Source organism: Momordica charantia, assembly GCF_013281855.1.
Source record: "Momordica charantia cultivar OHB3-1 chromosome 10 unlocalized genomic scaffold, Mcharantia_2.0 BLBB01000010.1, whole genome shotgun sequence".
Taxonomy (NCBI): domain Eukaryota; kingdom Viridiplantae; phylum Streptophyta; class Magnoliopsida; order Cucurbitales; family Cucurbitaceae; genus Momordica; species Momordica charantia.
The window spans coordinates 8,288,560-8,308,588 of NW_028275158.1; the positions used below are offsets into that span (position 1 = coordinate 8,288,560).

At 38.1% G+C, this 20,029-nt stretch overlaps 3 protein-coding genes and 1 long non-coding RNA gene across 4 annotated transcripts; 1 reads left to right on the plus strand and 3 right to left on the minus strand.

Moving 5' to 3' along the window:
* The first annotated feature begins 3,594 nt into the window (after positions 1 to 3,594).
* LOC111014656 (uncharacterized) lies at positions 3,595 to 4,428 on the plus strand. Its single transcript, XM_022289449.2, has one exon. It carries the CDS (start codon positions 3,595 to 3,597, stop codon positions 4,426 to 4,428), a length of 834 nt encoding a protein of 277 aa, XP_022145141.2.
* An 807-nt stretch (positions 4,429 to 5,235) lies between these two features.
* Positions 5,236 to 5,769, minus strand: LOC148208482 (uncharacterized). Its single transcript, XR_015788564.1, has 3 exons — positions 5,529 to 5,769; positions 5,363 to 5,457; positions 5,236 to 5,277 (listed from the first exon to the last, which is right to left on the minus strand). It is a non-coding gene; the product is annotated as an uncharacterized LOC148208482 (long non-coding RNA).
* A 516-nt stretch (positions 5,770 to 6,285) lies between these two features.
* On the minus strand, positions 6,286 to 7,925 carry LOC111023847 (uncharacterized). The gene is made up of 4 exons (XM_022301328.2): positions 7,221 to 7,925; positions 6,994 to 7,140; positions 6,491 to 6,922; positions 6,286 to 6,424 (listed from the first exon to the last, which is right to left on the minus strand). The coding sequence occupies exons 1-4, from the start codon at positions 7,923 to 7,925 to the stop codon at positions 6,407 to 6,409; spliced, it is 1,302 nt and encodes a 433-aa protein (XP_022157020.2). The 3' UTR covers positions 6,286 to 6,406.
* A 3,620-nt stretch (positions 7,926 to 11,545) lies between these two features.
* On the minus strand, positions 11,546 to 14,685 carry LOC111012798 (beta-glucosidase 44). The gene is made up of 11 exons (XM_022287064.2): positions 14,173 to 14,685; positions 13,956 to 14,014; positions 13,807 to 13,882; positions 13,645 to 13,716; positions 13,439 to 13,526; positions 13,106 to 13,346; positions 12,874 to 12,989; positions 12,541 to 12,761; positions 12,406 to 12,437; positions 12,214 to 12,316; positions 11,546 to 12,023 (listed from the first exon to the last, which is right to left on the minus strand). The coding sequence occupies exons 1-11, from the start codon at positions 14,396 to 14,398 to the stop codon at positions 11,740 to 11,742; spliced, it is 1,518 nt and encodes a 505-aa protein (XP_022142756.1). The 5' UTR covers positions 14,399 to 14,685; the 3' UTR covers positions 11,546 to 11,739.
* Positions 14,686 to 20,029: the final 5,344 nt, after the last annotated feature.

Consider the following 20,029-nt stretch of genomic DNA (forward strand, 5'->3'; position numbering starts at 1 on the left):
GTATTTCTTGAAGTGACCTTTCTTATGGCAGTAAAAACATTGAACTTCTCCACTGGAACTCCACTACTCCTGTTATTCCTATGCTGCTGCTTCATCTTGTAATTCATCTTACCCTTCCCCTTTTCTGAGCTACCAAAGCTGATTGAACCATGTTTTCTGCTCCTGAAGTAGATGCAGATATTTTCCCTAATTTTCTCTAGGCTTCCTCAGATAAGGCGGCATCACAAATATCTGAAAATTTCAAGCTATTGTCCCCTAACGAATTCGACATCGCAATCTTTATCGTCTCCCAACTGTCAGGCAAAGATGTCAGCAACCTCATAACCTTTACCTCCTCATCGATCTTGATACTCATCCATTCTAATTTGTTCAAGATGTTGGCGAGCTCATTAATGTGGGAATTCACTGAGGTTCCCTCCTCCATGTGGATATTAAAATACTTCGTCCATATAAGTATTTTTGTATTGGTAGAAGGTTTCTCATACCTGTCTTGCAAGGCCTGCAACAATTCTTTCGCAGTCGTCTCTTTCACCACGAGACTGCATACCCCCATTGATAAAGACATTCTAATGTTTTCAACGGCCTGCTCATCCATCTCATTTCAATCCTTGTCAGTCATCTCTACTGGTCTCTCCCCAAAAGTCTTGTGTATCTTCTTACACATAAGAAGATCCTTTACTTGCATATTCCAAAAATTGAAATTCTCTCCACTGAACTTCAGGAACCCCCATCATAGTAATGATGTGCTTGATATTTGTCTCCCATGATGCTGCAACTCTACAGCTCTGATACCACTTGTTGGGAAAATTTACTTACCAATAATAATTTTTCCCTTCCACAGTTCTTCAGTGAAAACTAAATCAACTACAATAATACGAGAAAAATAGGGAAAGCACAGACACGACACAAGCAAATTTATACTGGTTCACCCAACTATGAGCTACGTCCAGTCTCCTGCGACATCGGGTTCTACTATGGTATTGGGATAAATATAATGGGTCTCACAAATGCTCTACAAAGCTCTCTCTAGATGCCACAACAATGGTCACCTAACCTCTAAGCACTACGACAATGGGAAATTGGGATTTTTGACCCCTTTCAATAACCACTCTGGATTTTTGACCCCCTTTTAATTTTTACTTATTCATGACCCCTTCACCTCAGATTTCTGACCCCTCCCCTTATTTTATCATGTAAATTGACTAAATTGCCCTCATTTCATAATAAATGCATTTATGATATAATAAATTTCCAACCAACCCACCAACCACCAACTTAACAATTCTCACTTTGTTTTTTCAACTCCAAATCACCACACACACGCAAGTCACGTTTTTTTTTTCCAATACTCAATATTTTCTCCACGTGATTGTTGGCTCACATTATCCAATCGATCGGTCCCCACATAATCCGTTATCTCGAATCCATTGTTTTCACAATATAGGTATGTCCATTTCATCATTTTAGAATATTGTACTTCTTCAAACTTGTAATGATACGAAATTTTATCATTTTTGTAGAAAAAAACGTTATTTTACGGAAAACAAAAATGAAGTCTAGAATTTATCTTGGACCGGGATTGGTATCGGGATGAAATTTAGAACCGGATTTGAGACCGAGATAGAAGGTAAACTCAAGCCTGGTCCTTCATGTCCAGACCGGGACCGGGACCGAGATGGGGATAAACTGGGGTAGACCGGGATAGGGATTGGGACCGGGATAGGGATTGAGACCGGGATAGGGACTGGGACCGGGACCGGGATAGGGACCGAGACCATGCAATATAAATCTTGAATTTTTCTTGTTTGTTTGTAAATTCATTGATTTGTATTTAATTATAGTGTTTTGGTCTATTTGCAGGATGCCTCGTGTTTTTATATCATTCGGTGGAGAATGGAAAGATATTGAAAAGGATTACGTGGGTGGTCGTACAAGAGGATTGACTGTGGATAGTAAAATCACCTATGCTGAATTTCTAGGACATGTATGTAGGCTAAGTAGTATAAATCCATTACAGGAAGATATCATAATTAGACGTGTATATAATTTTAAGGCGAAGGTTTGTGTAATGGAAATAACTGACGACGATGACCTGACTTTCTTCTTGACTGGTGAAGATGTCTCTGAATTGCCGCTATACATATCTACCGTGCCAAAGAAGGTACATCAGAATGAACCGTACATGCCTTCTTTCCCATATTATTTAGGCCAACATGTGTCCAATGTTCCTATTCCCTCAGCTTGTGCCCCCCCATTTGCAAAACCCTTATTTCCGATACCCTCATTTTCAAGTCCGTCAGTTCCGTCCTCGTCGTCGAACCTCTCTTCTTCCCGCCCACCACCCCCCTACTTTGGTCATATTGGTCATGATATAGCATCTCTCACACCGTTAGGGTCAAATGTTGTTCCTTGTAATTTGGGAGATGATAGGGCATATGATTGGGATATGTCTGGCTTGTGGAATGGAAGTGAAAATGAAGATGAAGATAGTGATGAATCATATCGTCTAATGACCGACACAGAAGAAGGAGACGATGAAAGGGAATATGGAAATGAGCACGCTAGTGATCGACTTGATGTGCAACATGAGCATGAAGAGGTAACAATTCATAATACAATGGCTGAATATCCTGTAGATTCCGTCCATGAAACGGCAAGCAATAGACTCACCGGTCAGTCAGAAGCTGATAGATTGCAAGCCATGGTCCAATCGGCTGGGACCAATGATGTTAAGGAGGGTGATGTATTCGACTCGAAGAAGGAACTAGTTATGAAAATGCATTTACTTGCATTGCGGAAGAACTTTCAGTTTCGAGTGAAGAAGTCTACGCCGGAACTATACTTGCTGCGATGCATCGATCCTACTTGCACGTGGCGACTTAGAGCCACTAAGATTAGAGATTGCAACCTGTTTAAGATAAAGAAATATATCGCAGTCCACTATAAGTGCAATGGTGCCATTATGAAACAGGATCATCGTCAGGCGAAAAGTTGGGTGGTCGGTCATCTAGTACGATCAAAGTTTACTGATGTTTCTCGCACGTACAGGTCGAAGGACATCATGCAAGATATTCGTGAGGAGTACGGTGTAAATATGAGTTACGACAAAGCCTGGCGTTCGAGCGAAGCAGCACTCCGACTTATCAGAGGGGATCCAGCTTCATCGTACGGGCTACTACCCGCTTATGGGGAAGCCGTGAAAATCATGAATCCAGGTACTATATTTGAATTGGAGTTGGATGATAGCAAGTACTTCAAATATGTCTTCATGGCCATGGGTCAATCAATTAGAGGTTTTATGTGTTGCATTCGACCAGTTTTGGTTATTGACGGGGCACACCTTAAAGGGAAGTACGGAGGTGTATTACTAACTGTTTCTGCTGTTGATGCGAATAACGAAATATACCCAGTTGCTTTTGCAATAGTCGGGAGTGAGAGCGTCGCATCATGGATATGGTTTATGACTCAATTGAAGAGTGTTGTCGACACCGTTCAGAATTTGGTCTTCATTTCTGATCGACATGCCGCCATTTGAAAGCGATTGATGAGGTATTTCCTACTGCATTTCATTGCTTTTGTATACATCATCTAAAGATGAACTTGCTGGCCAAATTTAAAACGCCCGCGTTGGAGGAATTATTTTTTAAGGCTACTAAGGCATTTCGCGAGTCATATTTCAATGAGAACTGGGTCCAACTGTGCGCACACCCAGGAGTGAGGGAATATCTGGAAGCTATAGGAAAGGAACGATGGGCTCGCTGCTTTCAGACGAAACTAAGATACTCACAAATGACCACCAATATTGCAGAGTCCGTTAATGCCCTTTTCAGGCATGCACGTAAGTTGCCAGTCACCGCATTACTTGATCATATCAGAGGTGTGTTGCAGAGGTGGTTCTACGAACGTCGGACGCTTGCTTCTTCACGTCAGAGTACGTTGTCTGACTACGCAAAGGAAATGATTGCCAAAGCTTCGGATAATGCACGGAGACACATTGTTATGAACATCGACCAGTTTAATTTTGAGGTACGCGACGGGAACCTCAATGGGGACGTTGACTTGCAATCGCAGACGTGTACTTGTCGGGAGTTCGATTATTTTAAAGTCCCGTGCTCCCATGCTATTGCTGCAGCCAGTTCTCGTAGCATAAATCCGTACACACTATGCGATGAGGCGTACACGGTCAACAGCTGGATGTTGGCATATGCAGAACCAATATTTCCAGTGGGTTCGTCCTCAACATGGAAGAGTTCTCCGGGGTTTGTGAATATCGATGTTCAACCACTGAAGAAGGTCGTTAGGGTTGGACGGCGACAGACGGTGAGGATTCCTTCCACAGGCGAGGTCTGTCCACCGCGCAAGTGCAGTCGATGTGGTACGTCGGGGCACAATCGTAAAACTTGTCGCGGACCACTAAATACTGTGTAGCAATATTATGGCTATTTACGTTGTAATATGTAGACATTTATGTACCTCAAACAAAAATTTATTAGAATGACTAATACATTATATTTTGGTAGATATGAATAGGTTGCTTGTACCGGAAGTAAGAATCCATGCACATGCATGAACAATAGGTGGCTATTCTTTCATATATGATTACAAACGTGTTTTATGTTATGTTACTGTTCATTAGTGACTACAGCTAAAAATAAGTGTGCTATAACAAATTATGATAGGTCATATTTAGGTCGGTGGAAAAAAAATCGATACAAAGAATAATTAGAACTAAAAAAAGGGTCTGCGAGCCCACATTTGTACAGCATATTGACGACGAAATAAAGAAATGTTACTTTGAGTCAAAGTGTCCATCTTTGACCCAGTTACATCGTACTCGAAAAATCTAACATAAAATATGCCGCAATCTGTGAACCCGGCTTGCTGAGGTAAGGTACGTCTTCGGACCCTCCACGACACCGTGGGTAGGTTAGGCCGAACTGCGAGCATCCCGCTCCAATGAAGAATCGCCGGGATTATCGTGCACATTGGCTTGAGCGCCTTCTCGAGATCATCCAACGGGGTGATCGACTGCAGTGAGTCCCATACGGTTAAATCACCCTCCACAAGATCAATCCCGATCATGACCCAGTGGTTGCCGCCAATATTCATCGGCGTGTACACGATATCGGCCTCACTCCATGGGGTGTCGTAGTCCGATTGTCGACCAAGCACGTACCGAAAGATGGTACGCTCTTGCCTCCAATCATACGTACATTTCGACGGTAGGACACCCGGCTTCATAGCTGCATATGGCCCGTCTGTTCGTCGTAGCAAGTTCTGCAAAAAAAAAAACCCCACAAACGTCATTCACGTATCGAAGTAATATCGTTCGTTACATGGGTGAAAGGTAAGCCGAACTTACAGATAGAAGTACGTCGCCTATTGCGAATCGCACGCGCAATAGATGTTTACACTTCTCAACCTCCTCGCCGTTAACATCATGAGCGAGTCGATATACTGCATGTGACATTATATAAAGTATAAGTCTGTAATTAAAAACAACTTTGCTGCTTCTAAACTTCACTAACCTCGTCGTTGAGTTGAAACTCAGGATCCAGGAGCAGGCCAAACCAACTCTTGTATTTGATCCCGACGGACGTTGAACGGGAATTGCCGTCGGTTGATGGGTCGTCCATCCATTTCTGGAACCCCTCGTCCAGGAGCGGTGGGATGGGGCATGTAGGGTCGTACGCTTGAACTTTGATACCACGTTAGCCGGTGGGCGTGTATATGGCCCGCAACTTCCACAGATATTTCCTCTTCCGAAGACCCTGGCCAAGTGGGCCTTCAATAAACTCAGGTTCAACCTGTGACAAGTATAAAAGAAGTTCAATACAAGACTTAATGACGTTGGAGTTGGAGTTGGACATTGGAGTTACCTTAACAACGGTCAGGTTTGGAGTTCCTTCATGTGATAAGGGTAGGGGTCGACTTTCTGTCCTATCAGTTTGCTTTCTCGGTGGCCCTGCGGGTTGCGGTGTCGGTACATTAACCAGCTGCCCCTTACTTGCCTCCCCGTCACTGGCGCACTTACCTAGAGTAAGATCCTAAAAATGGACGAACATTTGCTTTAAGTAAATAAAGTTAGGTTAACGTAAAAAAGTTAGTATCGTTACAGAAATACCTCAATTACGTCGACCGAACTAGGGTGGCCACTTGGGACCTCCTGGGTAGCTCCAACAATGGTAGGAGCGTGATCCATCTCCACGTCACTCTCGGTGACGTCGGCGGGTTCTTCACAATTCTTCGGATCCTCGTCCATCCTCGACTCGTCCCCTGTCTTCGGCTCTTCCCCTGTCTTCGGATCCTCATCCATGTCCATATCCTCCTTGTTACGCCCACTCGGATCACGTCCGCCCGAAGAACCATCCTGATCCGGCCCATCGCCCCTTCTATCATATTTATTCTAGCCCTTCGACATAACCTACGTAATATAAATTATAAATATATGGACGTGAACAAAAAATTCAGATAATACAATAACCCTTACCTTTGTTAGCCTCTTCATAAACTTCTTTATGTCCTTTATGTCAGTCGTCATGCCCGTCAGAGTTGTCTCAATGGCCGTCACTCTGTCGCCGAGCCTCCGCAGCTCCCGACTCCACTTATGCTTCGACCTCTTCTTCTTCTTCTCCGTCCCTTTCTGTGGCAACAATTGATCTTGTCCTCCATCGGTCCCAATAATATCTTCTGTTACATGATCAACCACTGGGGAAGTATCCTTTGCTACATCATCGAGCTCAATTGGATCCCCAACCTCACCAATAACGGGAGACTTCTGAGCGGTGGAAGTAGTAGCCAGTGGTTCTGTAGCAAGTTCTGTGGGTGCAGGAGGTCCGACAGGGGCCACTGGTGGATGCATAACGCGAGCCATGTGCTGTCGTTCGACATCAGTCGCCTCCAAACGAACTACAACCTTCGACTGTATAACACAAATAGTTAGGTCAATTTTAATATTAAATACTAAAAACAATAAGAACATGTTGTACTCACCTTGACGTTCTCGAAGACCTCTCGCTCCAAAACATTAAAAGCACGCGAATAGGTGCAAGACCATCTAAGTAGACGAGGAATAGCATCGTCATTCAGCCTCAATGCTACTCGAGTTGACAAGGTTGATATTGTCTCGTATGCCCAAACCTGCAGTCACGTCAAGTTAGACTCTACGGTATTTCACAGGTACATAAATATATAATAAATTACATTTAAATTTCACTAACCTGAAAAGCGTATGGAAACCCATACAAGCTATACGTCTCAACATGGCTCGAGTCCATAGCGACCTTCTGTTTGTACGCCTCGAACTTGTCCTTCAGAGCGTTCTTCAAGCTCCAGAGAGTCCTTTCAAAAATCATTGAACTCCAGTCATAATTACAGAAAACTTCCCACCGATCCACAATCCCAAGGAGGCTCGTGTCCATTTTCTGCTTCCTTTCCTTGCCCATCATGGCAAGCTCTATGAAGTACACTATAGCAATCTTCACAGCGTCCTCGTCATTTTCGAATGTGTGTTCTAAAAAAATTTTCTCCAACTCCGAACACTTCACACTCGCCTTGTCTTGAAAATACAGAATTCTAAGTCTCCAGTTACGAACATCATCATCTACCCTATTCATGGTGTGTCTAAGACCGGTTATTAGGTCGAACTCCCGCTTCCCAAAAGAGACCCTATTCCCGAATAGGTTAAAGCTATTGAGGTCGTCTCTAGGTTCCTCCACCTCTCTAAGCAACAGGTGATGGAGCAACGGACCGTTAAATACAACGTTCATCCCTAAAATCGGACCGAAACATGTTTGACTGAACATGTCTAACTGAGAGGGAGTTAACCTAGCCTTAAGACGAGAAGAGGTTTTCCCTACGTGAGTGAGATTTGACAGCGCGGCCGGGAACCAGTCGTCTTGGTTGATCTTAAGTGTCATATCCATGTCTCCTGTAACAAAACAAAACAATATTGCTTAAAAACGGACCGAGTTGAAGCCTGGGATGGAATCCAGAAAGTCTAAGTACAAGATATAGTCTTTCTGGATTCCATCTCGGGCCTCGTCATGGTCCATTTCGAACCGGGATGAGTCCCAAGATGGATTCCAGAAGGATGGTCTTTCTGGATACCATCTCGGTCTTCATCCCGGTCCATTTGGAACCGGGATGAGGCCCGAGATGGAATCCAGAAAGTCCATCCTTCTAGAATGGACTTTTAGGGTTTCATCCCGGTCCTAAATCCACCGGGCTTAAAGCCGAGATGGAACCCTGAAAGTCAAAAATTAAAACAAAACAATGGAAGCAACAATAAATCAAACTTCATAATAACCTTGGCTACTTCAGATAGAGCCGAAGGTTGAAATCATTCACACCCACGCAAAGAACGAAGAAAAAAAAGGAAGAAAATCATTCACAATAAGATCGCGAGTTCGAAAGAAAAATTACCTCAATTAGGGAAGGGGGAAAGCTCTGATAGAGACGAAGTGAGGGAGACGAAGAAGAAACGACGAAGATGAACTTTCTGGTTGTGAGGGAGAGACCGGGATGAAGAGTGGGTTGGACAACGAGATAGTGAATGAGGGAGGGGAAGGACCGAGACAGGGAGGGAAAGGAGGGGAGGGCTGGGTTTGATTTCTTTTTTTAAATTGAGGGTAACTTGGTAATTTTACCAAGCAAAATAAGGGGAGGGATCAGAAATCTGAGGTGGAAGGGTCATAAATAGGTAAAAATCAAAAGGGGGTCAAAAGTCCAAAGTAGTTATTGAAAGGGGTCAAAAATCCCAATTTCCCTACGACAATAGCTACTTAGGAATACATAATGAAAAACCTCACTCACCTCAAGAGAATAGGATGCCGACAATGCTCTACAAGCTAACGTTCTTTTTCTTCTCTGCTAAAGAACACCATTGTCGCCACACCCATTTTTGTGCGCCAACACCACCACAAGAAACACACGGCCACTGTTTTTTTTTTCTGGAGTAGACGGCTGGCCACAAATTTTGGTTTATAAAACAAAACCAAAAGATAAATAAGATAATTGGGCTTTAATGTTATTTAGACGATTCCTCGTAGGCAGGAGTTCATAACTCGCTCAGGATTAAGATCGAGTTACATATGGTCACCCTACAAAATATTAATCTATTCGATCAACAGTGTTATAATGTGATATTAATTATTTTGCAGTCCAGTCTCATACAAACTCATTGTATAGAGGACACCCCCACTCGCATATCTCCACATGAAGTGGGTCATATCCATTGTTTCACCAGGATAAGGTACTCAACCTTATCCATATACTATAGACTCTTTAGTTTATTATTGGAACATCATCCACCCGTATGTCGACCACATACTGTTTAAGCTACATCAAATAACCTTGGATGCTTGTTTATTGGATTTTGAGTTATGCAAATAAAATAACCATTATTTTATTGAATAAATAAATAATTTGTTCACAATACAAGTCACGAGTTTAGGGTACAAAACCCAACAGTTTGAGTGCTAATGAGGTAAACTCACCTCCTCTGTCACTTTGAAAAATTTTTATTTTTCTATCAAACAAGTGTTCTACTAGTTTTTTATATTTAATAAAACATTGAAATCATATTTTTTATTTTTCTATCAAACAAGTGTTCTACTAGTTTTTTATATTTAATAAAACATTGAAAAATTTATGGTTTCTTCATTAAAGGGTAGAAGGGTAGAGCCAAGTAATCATCTGTGAAACATGCATAATATCTAAAGTTTTGACACGAAGGTAAAGGAGCAGGCCCCCAAAAGTCACAATGTATCTTATGCAAGGGAACAACACTCATAGTATTATTTGATGGAAGGGGAGCCTACAACTTTTGCTCATTTTGACTCACTACATAAAGACTCTTCTCTTGTCCAACTACACACATCTACTAAGTAAGAATCACAAAGATATTTAGGGATTTATCATTCATGTGTTCCATTCGTTTGTGCCAAATTGTGTATGCAGCTTTATTTGAAGTAGAAAATGTTGTGTAAGCTTGCAAAAGTTCTTGTTTCTGCTCTACTAAAGCGTATAGGCCTGCTTTATGTCCTCGACCCAAGATCTTGCCATGGTTATCCTTAATAATAAAGCCATTGGTATTAAAGGTTAATGGTATAATCATTGTCTTGAGTTATTTTGCTACTAGATATTAAATTCTTTTCAGATCTGATACTACCAAGACATTTGTAAGAGCCAAAGTGTTGACATCTGTGGATATGTGATGTGTGCTAGTGTGAGTGATGTTTAAGGCTTCTCCATTCCCTACATACAATCTTTTAGCTTACCTGGATCGTTGATTTCATGGGTAGTAGCACTTGAATCCGTATAGATGTTGGGATCAAACGATTCGTTCACCGATGTTTGATAGGTGTGATCAATTCTTTTCCAGCATTCCAAGGCCGAGTGGTTCATTTTTCCACAAATTTGATCGACCACCACATTTTTAGTTTTGCTATGAGGTGCTAGTCTGCTTTGAGTTCCCCTTTTTTCATAATTATTGTGGCTGTTTTGTTGGAAAGAAGAAGCGTAGTTTGTTCTCCTTCGTTATAGATCTCTTCCTTTGGATGTAAATCTTCTGCCACCTCCGTTTGCTTTCCCTCTTTCACTAAAGTAAGCCTGAATTGTGGTCTGCTAGTGTTAATTTTTTTCCTCAATTACAAGGCTAAGCTGCTGCTCATGGTTCTTAAGGTTAAAACAAATTGATGGTAAGTTGGATAAGGAGGTTTGGATAACATGGCTATCCTAAAATCCTTGTATTTTGTACCTAAGGCTGTTGCTAGATGAAAGACTTTTGTAATATCATCAAGAGGCTTTTTCATTGCAACTAATATATGGATTTAAATTTCTTATATGTTCTTCTAGAGTTTGAGTACCTTTCTTTTTACTTACTAGCATCTCATTACGATGCATTTCATTTTCCTTGGTGAGTTTCAGGAGTTGCTCTTCAAGATAGCTCCATACCTGTTGAGTAAATTCAGTTCCTTCATTGATGGTTCCCAAGAACTAGGAGGTTAGTAGACCCTCTTCCATAATAGATAGTTTGAGTGGTTTAGTTTGATTGAAACCAAACTAGAGCAGTGATGGAAGGTCTATAGAGTGAGTGATGACTCTGATTTCAGCCATGAGGTTTGTAAAGGAAAAGACAGTGGCAGAAAAACAACTCTTTCACGTACAAAGCTCTGATACCATAAAGAAAAAAAAATATTTAAACATGAGGATTAAAGCCAACTGAATTTTGTGAATTACAAATCTCATTTTCTTGAATTATAGAATGGCCAACGGCTAACTCTATAAACGATGTAACATCTTTCCTTTTAGGTTGCTTACAAATATGAGAAAAATAATACAGGTGTGGCCCACTTTTTAACAGCCCAAGAGAGAGATTGTGATTTTAGTTGGGTCGATTTCTCTTCCGGCCACTTGACGTGGGATTAATTAGCATAAATTACCTGAAGTTGTGATTGACATAATATTTGTTAGCTTACTTTTATCCTTACCATCCAAATAGGGAATAGCAACAATAATAACACCGTAAAAGACGGACAATATAAAAGTTTTGATGGTAAAGACTAATTTATTCCAAATTTAAAATTTTGACAATCCATTTCAACCAAACTAAAACTAGAGAGAAAATTCTTCTCCAAAATAAAAAAGACAATAAATAAACAGAAGATAGAAAATTTGAAACAATCAGTTTCATTTTGAGCTCATAAAATCTATCTTATCAAAGTAGAAATTAAGTATCTAAACTCTATTCTTCTTTCTCTTAAGAAAAGTTTTGAACCAATAAGCCGACTTCTTTGGATATCTCTTGAGGGTGTTGTAATCCACATACACAATTCCATATCTTGAAGTGTAACCCATTGTCCATTCAAAATTGTCCAGCAACGACCAAGCAAAATAGCCTTTCACATTAGCTCCTTCATCAATTGCCTTCTTCACTTGCGCCAAATAACTCTTGTAGAACCGAACTCTAGTAGAATCATAAACTCCTTCACGCAATGTTTCACTTCCTGGGTCGTCCATGCCTGAAACCATCCACTTTCGATCACTCAAATCCATTCATAATAACAAAATTTTGACAAGCTCATGAGACTATATAAAGCCCCACTCGGAACCAGTCCCGCAACGTTGGTTACAGTAATAGGTGGGTCGGTTAGTTGGTTACAGTAGTAGGTGGCAGTTCGGCAGTCAGAACGAGATAAAGAGAAGATTTACCATTTTCTGTCACAATGATGGTAGGATTTCCATAGGTTTCCTTCATATACATCAAAGCTTTACGCATTCCCCAAGGGACAATAGGATGTCGTTTGGTAAAAGGCTGAAAAAAAACACATTAAAAAACAAGATGGCATGTTACAATTTAAAGTTGACAAAGTTGAGGATTTTAAGGATGGAATTGAGAGTTACATTTGCACCGATAGGAACTCCATTCTTCACGGCTGCAGAAGTTGTAAGAAAGTAACAAAAAGAAAGTATTTTAGACTCTACTATTTTAATGGTTCAACTTGAATGAAAATAATTTGAGAAGAAACATGATCTTACTACTAGTTCCCACGTTCCAATCATCTCTATAGCTCAAATTTGTTTTGGGTTTTGAAGGATGAATGTCATAAGCATAGTTAGTAGTGTAGTGGTTCATTCCCAAGAAATCTATTGAGCCTTTAACTATTTTGACATCCTCTTGAGTGAACTTTGGTAACCTTTCACCTACGAGCTCTTGGATCGATCTCGGATACTCGCCATACACGAGAGGATGCATATACCTGTGGAATCCGTTTGTAATCATTTTATTCTTTATTTTTGGAATTTTAGCTTATAAACACTATTGTTTTTTGAAATGAAATCATTATCAAACTGCTGTGTTTAACCATTTACCATCCAACATGAAAATCTCTGGCTCTTTGAGCTGCATGGTTATCAGCCTTAGAATGTGTAAGTGGTTCGTACCACATGAACTCGAGAACAATTCCAATCCTTCCTCCTTGTTTTTTCTGTGTAAAGGAAATAAATTTAGTTGTTTAAGACAATTGTACCACTTTCTATTGCTCTTATTTTGTGAACAAATATTATTCAATTCATGATAAAAGAAAACTTATATAATTATTACCTGATATTTCTCTCTATATCTTTGAACTGCAGCAGCATGAGATAGAATTATATTATGGGTAACAATGTAAGGCTCGGTTCCCGAATTTCCAACCGTGCAATTGGAACATCTTGCAGGAGGAAAATCTCCAGAATCGTATCCATGAGATGCTACAACTCTCGGTTCATTAAATGTCATCCAATTCTTAACTCTATCACCGAACGTCTTGAAACAAAACTCAGCATAATTTGCAAAATCCTCACTGTACATTTTGAAACAGAGATAAAACATTTAATAAATACTGTGGGGATTTGAAAAATCAAATATTACTCAAGTAATTAATTTAGGACTCACACTACTTTGCTACTCAAAAAGCTATCATAGTCCTTCTCTAGTGCTAGAGGAAGATCCCAATGATACAAAGTGGCATATGGAGTAATGCCTAAATATATCAATAGAGCATAATTGAAAGATAGACAATTAAAACCAGGTTAAAATTCTGAACAAAAAAAGAGAAAAATTCAACATGATTTGTTAACTTCAATTTATTTTGAAATCACCTTTTTTGATTAAGTAATTGATCAATCTATTGTAGTATGCAACTCCCTTCCAGTTTACTTTCCCCTTCCCATCTGCATAACATAGAATTGAAACAAAGTTTTGATATGTATATTGTGAAAAAATGGACTATGAATAAAATGAAAGAGATTTTAAGAATTTACTTGGAAAAATTCTGGACCAAGAAATTGAGAAGCGATAGGCATCAAAGTTTAGCTTGGTCAAAATATTGACATCAATCTGTAAAAAGAAAATAAATAATATTATTTGAGAACATATAAACATTTTTCTGAAAAGGAAACTATGAATTTACCTTATACTTATGATACTGGTCTGTTGAAACATCTGCAGTAGCATTATTTGCTACATTTCCTATATCCCAAAAAAAAAAATCAAAAATCAAAATTTTTAGCAAGTACTAAACTTTAGATATCATTGTAATGACATAAACAGCAAATTTTAATTTTGAATGAAAATTAAATAACCATTTTGGTTTAAAAGTTATAAAAATTATAATGGTTGTCACAAACCAGGGATTTGAACAAAGGCATCCCAGATGCTAGGGCCACGGCCGTCGCCATGAGCCATCCCTTCGACCTGGTACGCGGCGGTGGCCGTTCCGAACACGAAGCCTTTCGGAAAGCGGTGTCGGCTCAGCTTTCCGGCTGTACTGGCACGATCAATTTCAAATGGTGTTGCATAGTTGACGGCAACCTGCAGAAAGAAGAAGAGCAAAAACAGCAGTGGAGCTTTCATTTTCTCTCTATGGAAACAGAAGGAAATCGGAAAAAGAGAGACTGTTGATGATTCTGAGGGGTGTAGGTCAGTTTATATAGGAACTATGAAGATTTTTCGGAAGACTTTGAGAAGATTTGAAATTATCTGTTCAAGTTTATGAATAATATGAGGATTATGAAGATCTCAAATTCTTGCTTTTTAGATTTTGTAATTTAATTAATTGTCTAAGATAAATAATTTCATAATTTCTTTCACTCTCTCTTTTTCGGTTCTCTCTTTGGAATCGGTTAGGATTTTTCATTTTGACTTTCTACGTGCTCTTGGGTAGTAACATCCATTTGTCTTTTAGCACTTGGAAAAAAAGATAGAGTAAATTTCATAAATCAACTATAATAGTGGTTGCAATTATATCCACAAACTTTTAATTCTAAAAATTAAATTGTGAGGGTTCAAATTAAACATTCTTATTAGTAGATTAAAATTGCTGTTAAGTTCTGCTTCCAAAATCAAAAGAAAAAATAAAATTCTCCAAACTCAAATTTGAAGCGTGTAGGAGAAAGTGAGGAACGAAGAGTCTTGAAAATTTGCAGAAGTAGAACGTGGAAGAGTCTTAGAATGTGTAACACCAATAACTTTGGCCTTTATTATCTTTGGAAACAAATAAACAGGCAAAAAGAGAAAAGGAAAAAGACCCAAGAGAGAGAAAAAAAAAGAAAGAGAGAGAAAATGACTGGAGTTGTAAAATTGAAGAACAAAACGAGGCACACGAGAATAAGAACAACGGAAAAATAAAATTGGATAATAGGTAAAATTACAAAATTATAAAATAAAATACATAAGAATTTCAAAATGGAATTTTCCACCAAATTTTCCCTCCAATTTTCATGTATTTTATAACTCACAAACATGCCCTATTTATAGGTGATTATGGGGAACATGACGTGTTACAAAATTGCACTAATCATGAGCAGAATGAAGACACATGGAACATTAGGATTTAAACATTTGGGCCACTTTAAGGCATTAAAATCTTACTAAGAAAAACCTAAGGAAAAAAAATCTCGAAAAAGAGTACATAATTCATATAATCTAATACTCAAATAATAATACAATATATTTTGCTCCTCACACTACAACAAATCTGCTATTTTATGACGGGCATTGTCCGACATTAAACATTAACCATGTCGGTCACTGACCGACATCTATACGAGTGTCCTTGTTTCCCTTTCATGTCGGACAGTTTTAAGGTCGGGCATTGCCCGTCATGTATATTCTCTTTCCATCCGGACATGACCGTCATGAAACGACCCTTTTAAGGTCGGACAGTGCCCGTCATGTATAGCGTTTTCCATGACGGACGTGCCCGTCATGAAAGGATAACCATGACGGGTGACAACCGACATCTTTATGACTGTCCTTGTTTTGTGACCGTCATTGTATGTGCGACATTGTTTGTACGACATCTTTTGTGTGACATTGTTTGTACGTCATTGTATCTACATCGATATGTGCGTCATGGAATGACTATATTTCGTGACAAATATTGACCGTCATTATTTTGTGAATAAATAAATTAAAAAAATAGTTGGTTGCCCAGACGTGGCTAACCAACTATATATGTTTCCTTCACACCTATGATAATTTCTCAATATGCAACTAAAACTTTTAACACATTCATCCATTATAAAACAATATCAATTCTAAAACTTAACTAAAAAACTAACCTTAGACTCAAAACACAAATAATCAAAAGTACAAATTTCTACATAACCTCTCTACTTTTAGAATAACTCAAAACTAGCCAACAATATATCTCTCAATTCCAACCTATTCTATAAAAGCTTAACAAAAACACAAACAATCAAGAGTAAGTACAAATTTCATCATGACCTCTCCACTTTAGAATATAACTCAAAACTAACCCACCAATATATCTCCTTCCAACTTATTCTCACAAAATAATTCTCAATATTATTGAAACTCAAAAACTAATATGCAAGTAAAACTAATTTCAACATCATGATCTTCTAAAACTTAACTCAAGAACTAACCTTAGACTCAAAACACAAATAATCAAAAAGTACAAATTTCAACATAACCTCTCCACTTTTAGAATAACTCAAAACTAGCATGGTTATAAACAAAACAAACACTTCTATATTAACACCCTTCCACACAAGAGCAAATGGGACCGCCCGTCCCTCCAACAAAACTAAATTCATAATAAGAATACGGACTTCTATATAGTATAAACAAAACAATCCAACACATTTAGCATCAGTCAAATACTTCTATAATAATCCAAAACTAATCTGTTATGCAATACCATATATACACCATTCAAACTTCTACATATTATAAACAAGACAAAGCATTTCTAATCTACCAAGTACTCGACAGAAAGTAGTCTGAACCAAATACTTACATCAAATAAACAAAACTAATGAATCCATAGGTACTACACAAATCGCCCAACAAAAGATGCCCATTCTATTCGAACTTCGTCGATTTCTTCTTGTTGATAGACACTTTTTGTATTAAACTACAAAAAAAAAAGATAATACTAATATAAGGACAAATCATATATAAACACATAAAGGTATATGATAATACGTACAAGTTCAGTTATAGGAGTACCAGGGTTCCGCACTATTTCTAGTATATACTTTTGCAAATAGTACCCACACTCGATAGAACCTGATTGTTGAGGACACTACATATAGAAAATTTGAAAAATAACATAATTATGAGTTATACAAAGGATTTACTGCGACATTGATATGAGTTATGCAAATTTACCTTTACAGGTTTCCAAATTGTAGTACTGCGAGATTGTTGAGTAGAATGTTTGGCTTGCCACATTTTCAATTGTAAGCTACACTAATTTGTTCAAAAAAGAAGAAAACAAACTGAAGTTCATAAGTTCATTTTTCATAAAGCAAAACATAAACATAACATAAGAAATCCAAGAAAGAATGTATTACCACTAGTAAAATTGAAAATGGTGTAATCTCAAAAAAATTGTTCAACAGAACAAGAAGATTAAAAGAACAAATTCAACTACATAATACAGAATAGCATAAAAGAAATGTCGAGCAGAAACTCCATGAAGCGAACTTGAAAACATGACCCAAATTGCTACAGAAACCACATGTTCGTCATTGAGTTAAAAAGAATGTCAATTATAATTAACATAAGAAAAAAAGACTATCATATCCGATAAGTCAAAGGAAGAAACCACAAAATTGTTATGATAAGAATCAAAATAAACATTATGTTACTGTGATACCTATCAACAAATAAATGTCTAATCTAGAACAACCACAATATAGAAATACCTTACGTTGAATGTTGTAAATGAAAATATCTTAATTGCGTGAACATCTAGTAGTGGAAATGAGGAAAAAAACCAATCAATCAAATCATCAGGGAATAACAGATGCAAGGAAATGAATTTCAAATAACAGTGCATTAGAGATGATGATCAGATTGAAGAGATTATTTGAGATGCGCGCAAAATTTTCACGGAGACATGAATTATTCAATAAAACAAAATATATAAGCTCAAGTATAAAAATGAAAGAATTGATGACAGAGATAAAAGCCAACAACTGCTACAAATGATAGTTGATCAATGCATACTTACTGAGGAAAAATCTGCATCACACAATTAGCTGCGTATTTAACATCAAATAGAATGTTTAATGTACAGCTTGGAATGTCAAAACCTCCCTCAATATTACCTCCAAAGCAGCTGGAAAATCATCCTTCCATAGCAGCCAAATCGATCCATATATGGGGTTACAACCTTATTAAGAACGTTAATGAGACAAACAAATACATTTTATATAGCCAAATCATTAAAAACAAGATTTAGAGTTACGACCTTATTGAATAGAATACTAATGTATCCTTGAGTTCTAATAAAAACAAGATTTAGAGTTCCTATCACCAAATTACCCATCTTTAATAGCTTAAAGTAGAAAAACCATTAACTACACATACCAATAACTGCAAAACTCCCAAGGAACTATTTAACTACAAAATTTGTATGTTAAAGATAAGTAAGCACAAATAGTATACCAATGACAACAATTTGGATGGTCCCAAAAGTTATGTTCATGTCAATGAAAGCCCTTTAGCAGGCACAAAAGAAACTTAAAAATTAGAATGCAAACAACTCAGGACTCGTGAGCTTTGCAAATAATAGAAAGAACCCATGAAATTTGAAATCTTACATGTTGCTATGCATAGATGAAAAGGGCAGCAAGAGGAGAACTAGTATATACTTGTTTTACATTCAATCCATGTAATAATGATAGAAACTACCATTGAAGAGCAAGATACGAAACTAAAGGAAATTTCTACAGAACTTCGGTTCATGAATTACTCACAGCTGATTGAAGGCATGCAGGAATAAACTTGACACCTTCCATAAAGATAGCCATAAGAGCCAATAAGAAAAAGTACATGACTATTATAATTGAAAAGAGCGAAATATTGTCAATTGAACCCTGTTTCAAGACCAAAAACTTGTTACTTTACCACTCCAATGAGCAAAGATATAAATAGATCGATAAGATGTCTTGGGTAAGCCAATGAGGACAACCAAACTTCACATTTCATATATTTACATAATTCTAGACATGGAAGTTGCTATCTATTTCAATATAATGCTTCGAAACTCAGGCATCAAATACAAACATTACATTCCAAAAGGATATCAATTCCAAAAAGTTTAAGAGCCCGAAACGTACCTCGTAGATGCAATTACCAATATATGCTAATGATGCTGCATTGAACATGGATCGAGGTTTCTGCACCTTAAGTAGATTTGACAACCACTGCTCATGTCCCAAATAAAGACTCTCCGACTCCACTAGTTTGCTTGTAAGTAAATACAATAGAAAAGGATTAACACATCTCAAATTCAAAGAAAAAAATCTGAAAGTTGAAACAAGTTAGGAAAGTGAAAAAATCAAGCTAAGCGGTAGCAATTAAACTTTTCTAAGCCAACCAACGGGCCTTTTCAGCTTACAGGTTCGCGATTGAATTGCATCCATTTTTCAATAGCACGAACCAATTATGGAGTTCAATTATGATTTCCAAACACCAAAGAACACATTGCATAAACTACAACGAAAACATTAATTCTCCAACACCCCCAACTCTTTAGAATTATGTAAACACTACTACCATAGATGTTTTCAGATCCTTCACAACAAGATTTCAGAACACATCACCATCACAGAGAATAATACAATTCTAATTTAAATTCAAAGTACTAGAGACGATTAAGAGGACCATAATTCACTTCATAATACTCTAATCAAACTAAAAAAGAGATTTAAGATGGTTGTTACCTACTGACCCTTAACGAAAAGCTTGAGTTATCACTGGATGAGTGCCAAAAGAAGTCGATGAGTACAAATCTGAGGTCTTAGGAGCTCCAGCTCGCAAATCTGGTTGGTTGGTGTATGATCATCGGAGTTTGAACTACAACGTTCAGAATCATCGGAGGTTGCCTCTCACCTTGAAGAATCGCCAGATTGCTCGTGGGTTCGCCGTCGCTTGAGCCGCTCCGAACAATGGAGGTCACCGCCGGTCGAATGGATGAACGTCGTCGTCGTTCGAAGAGATGGAAGT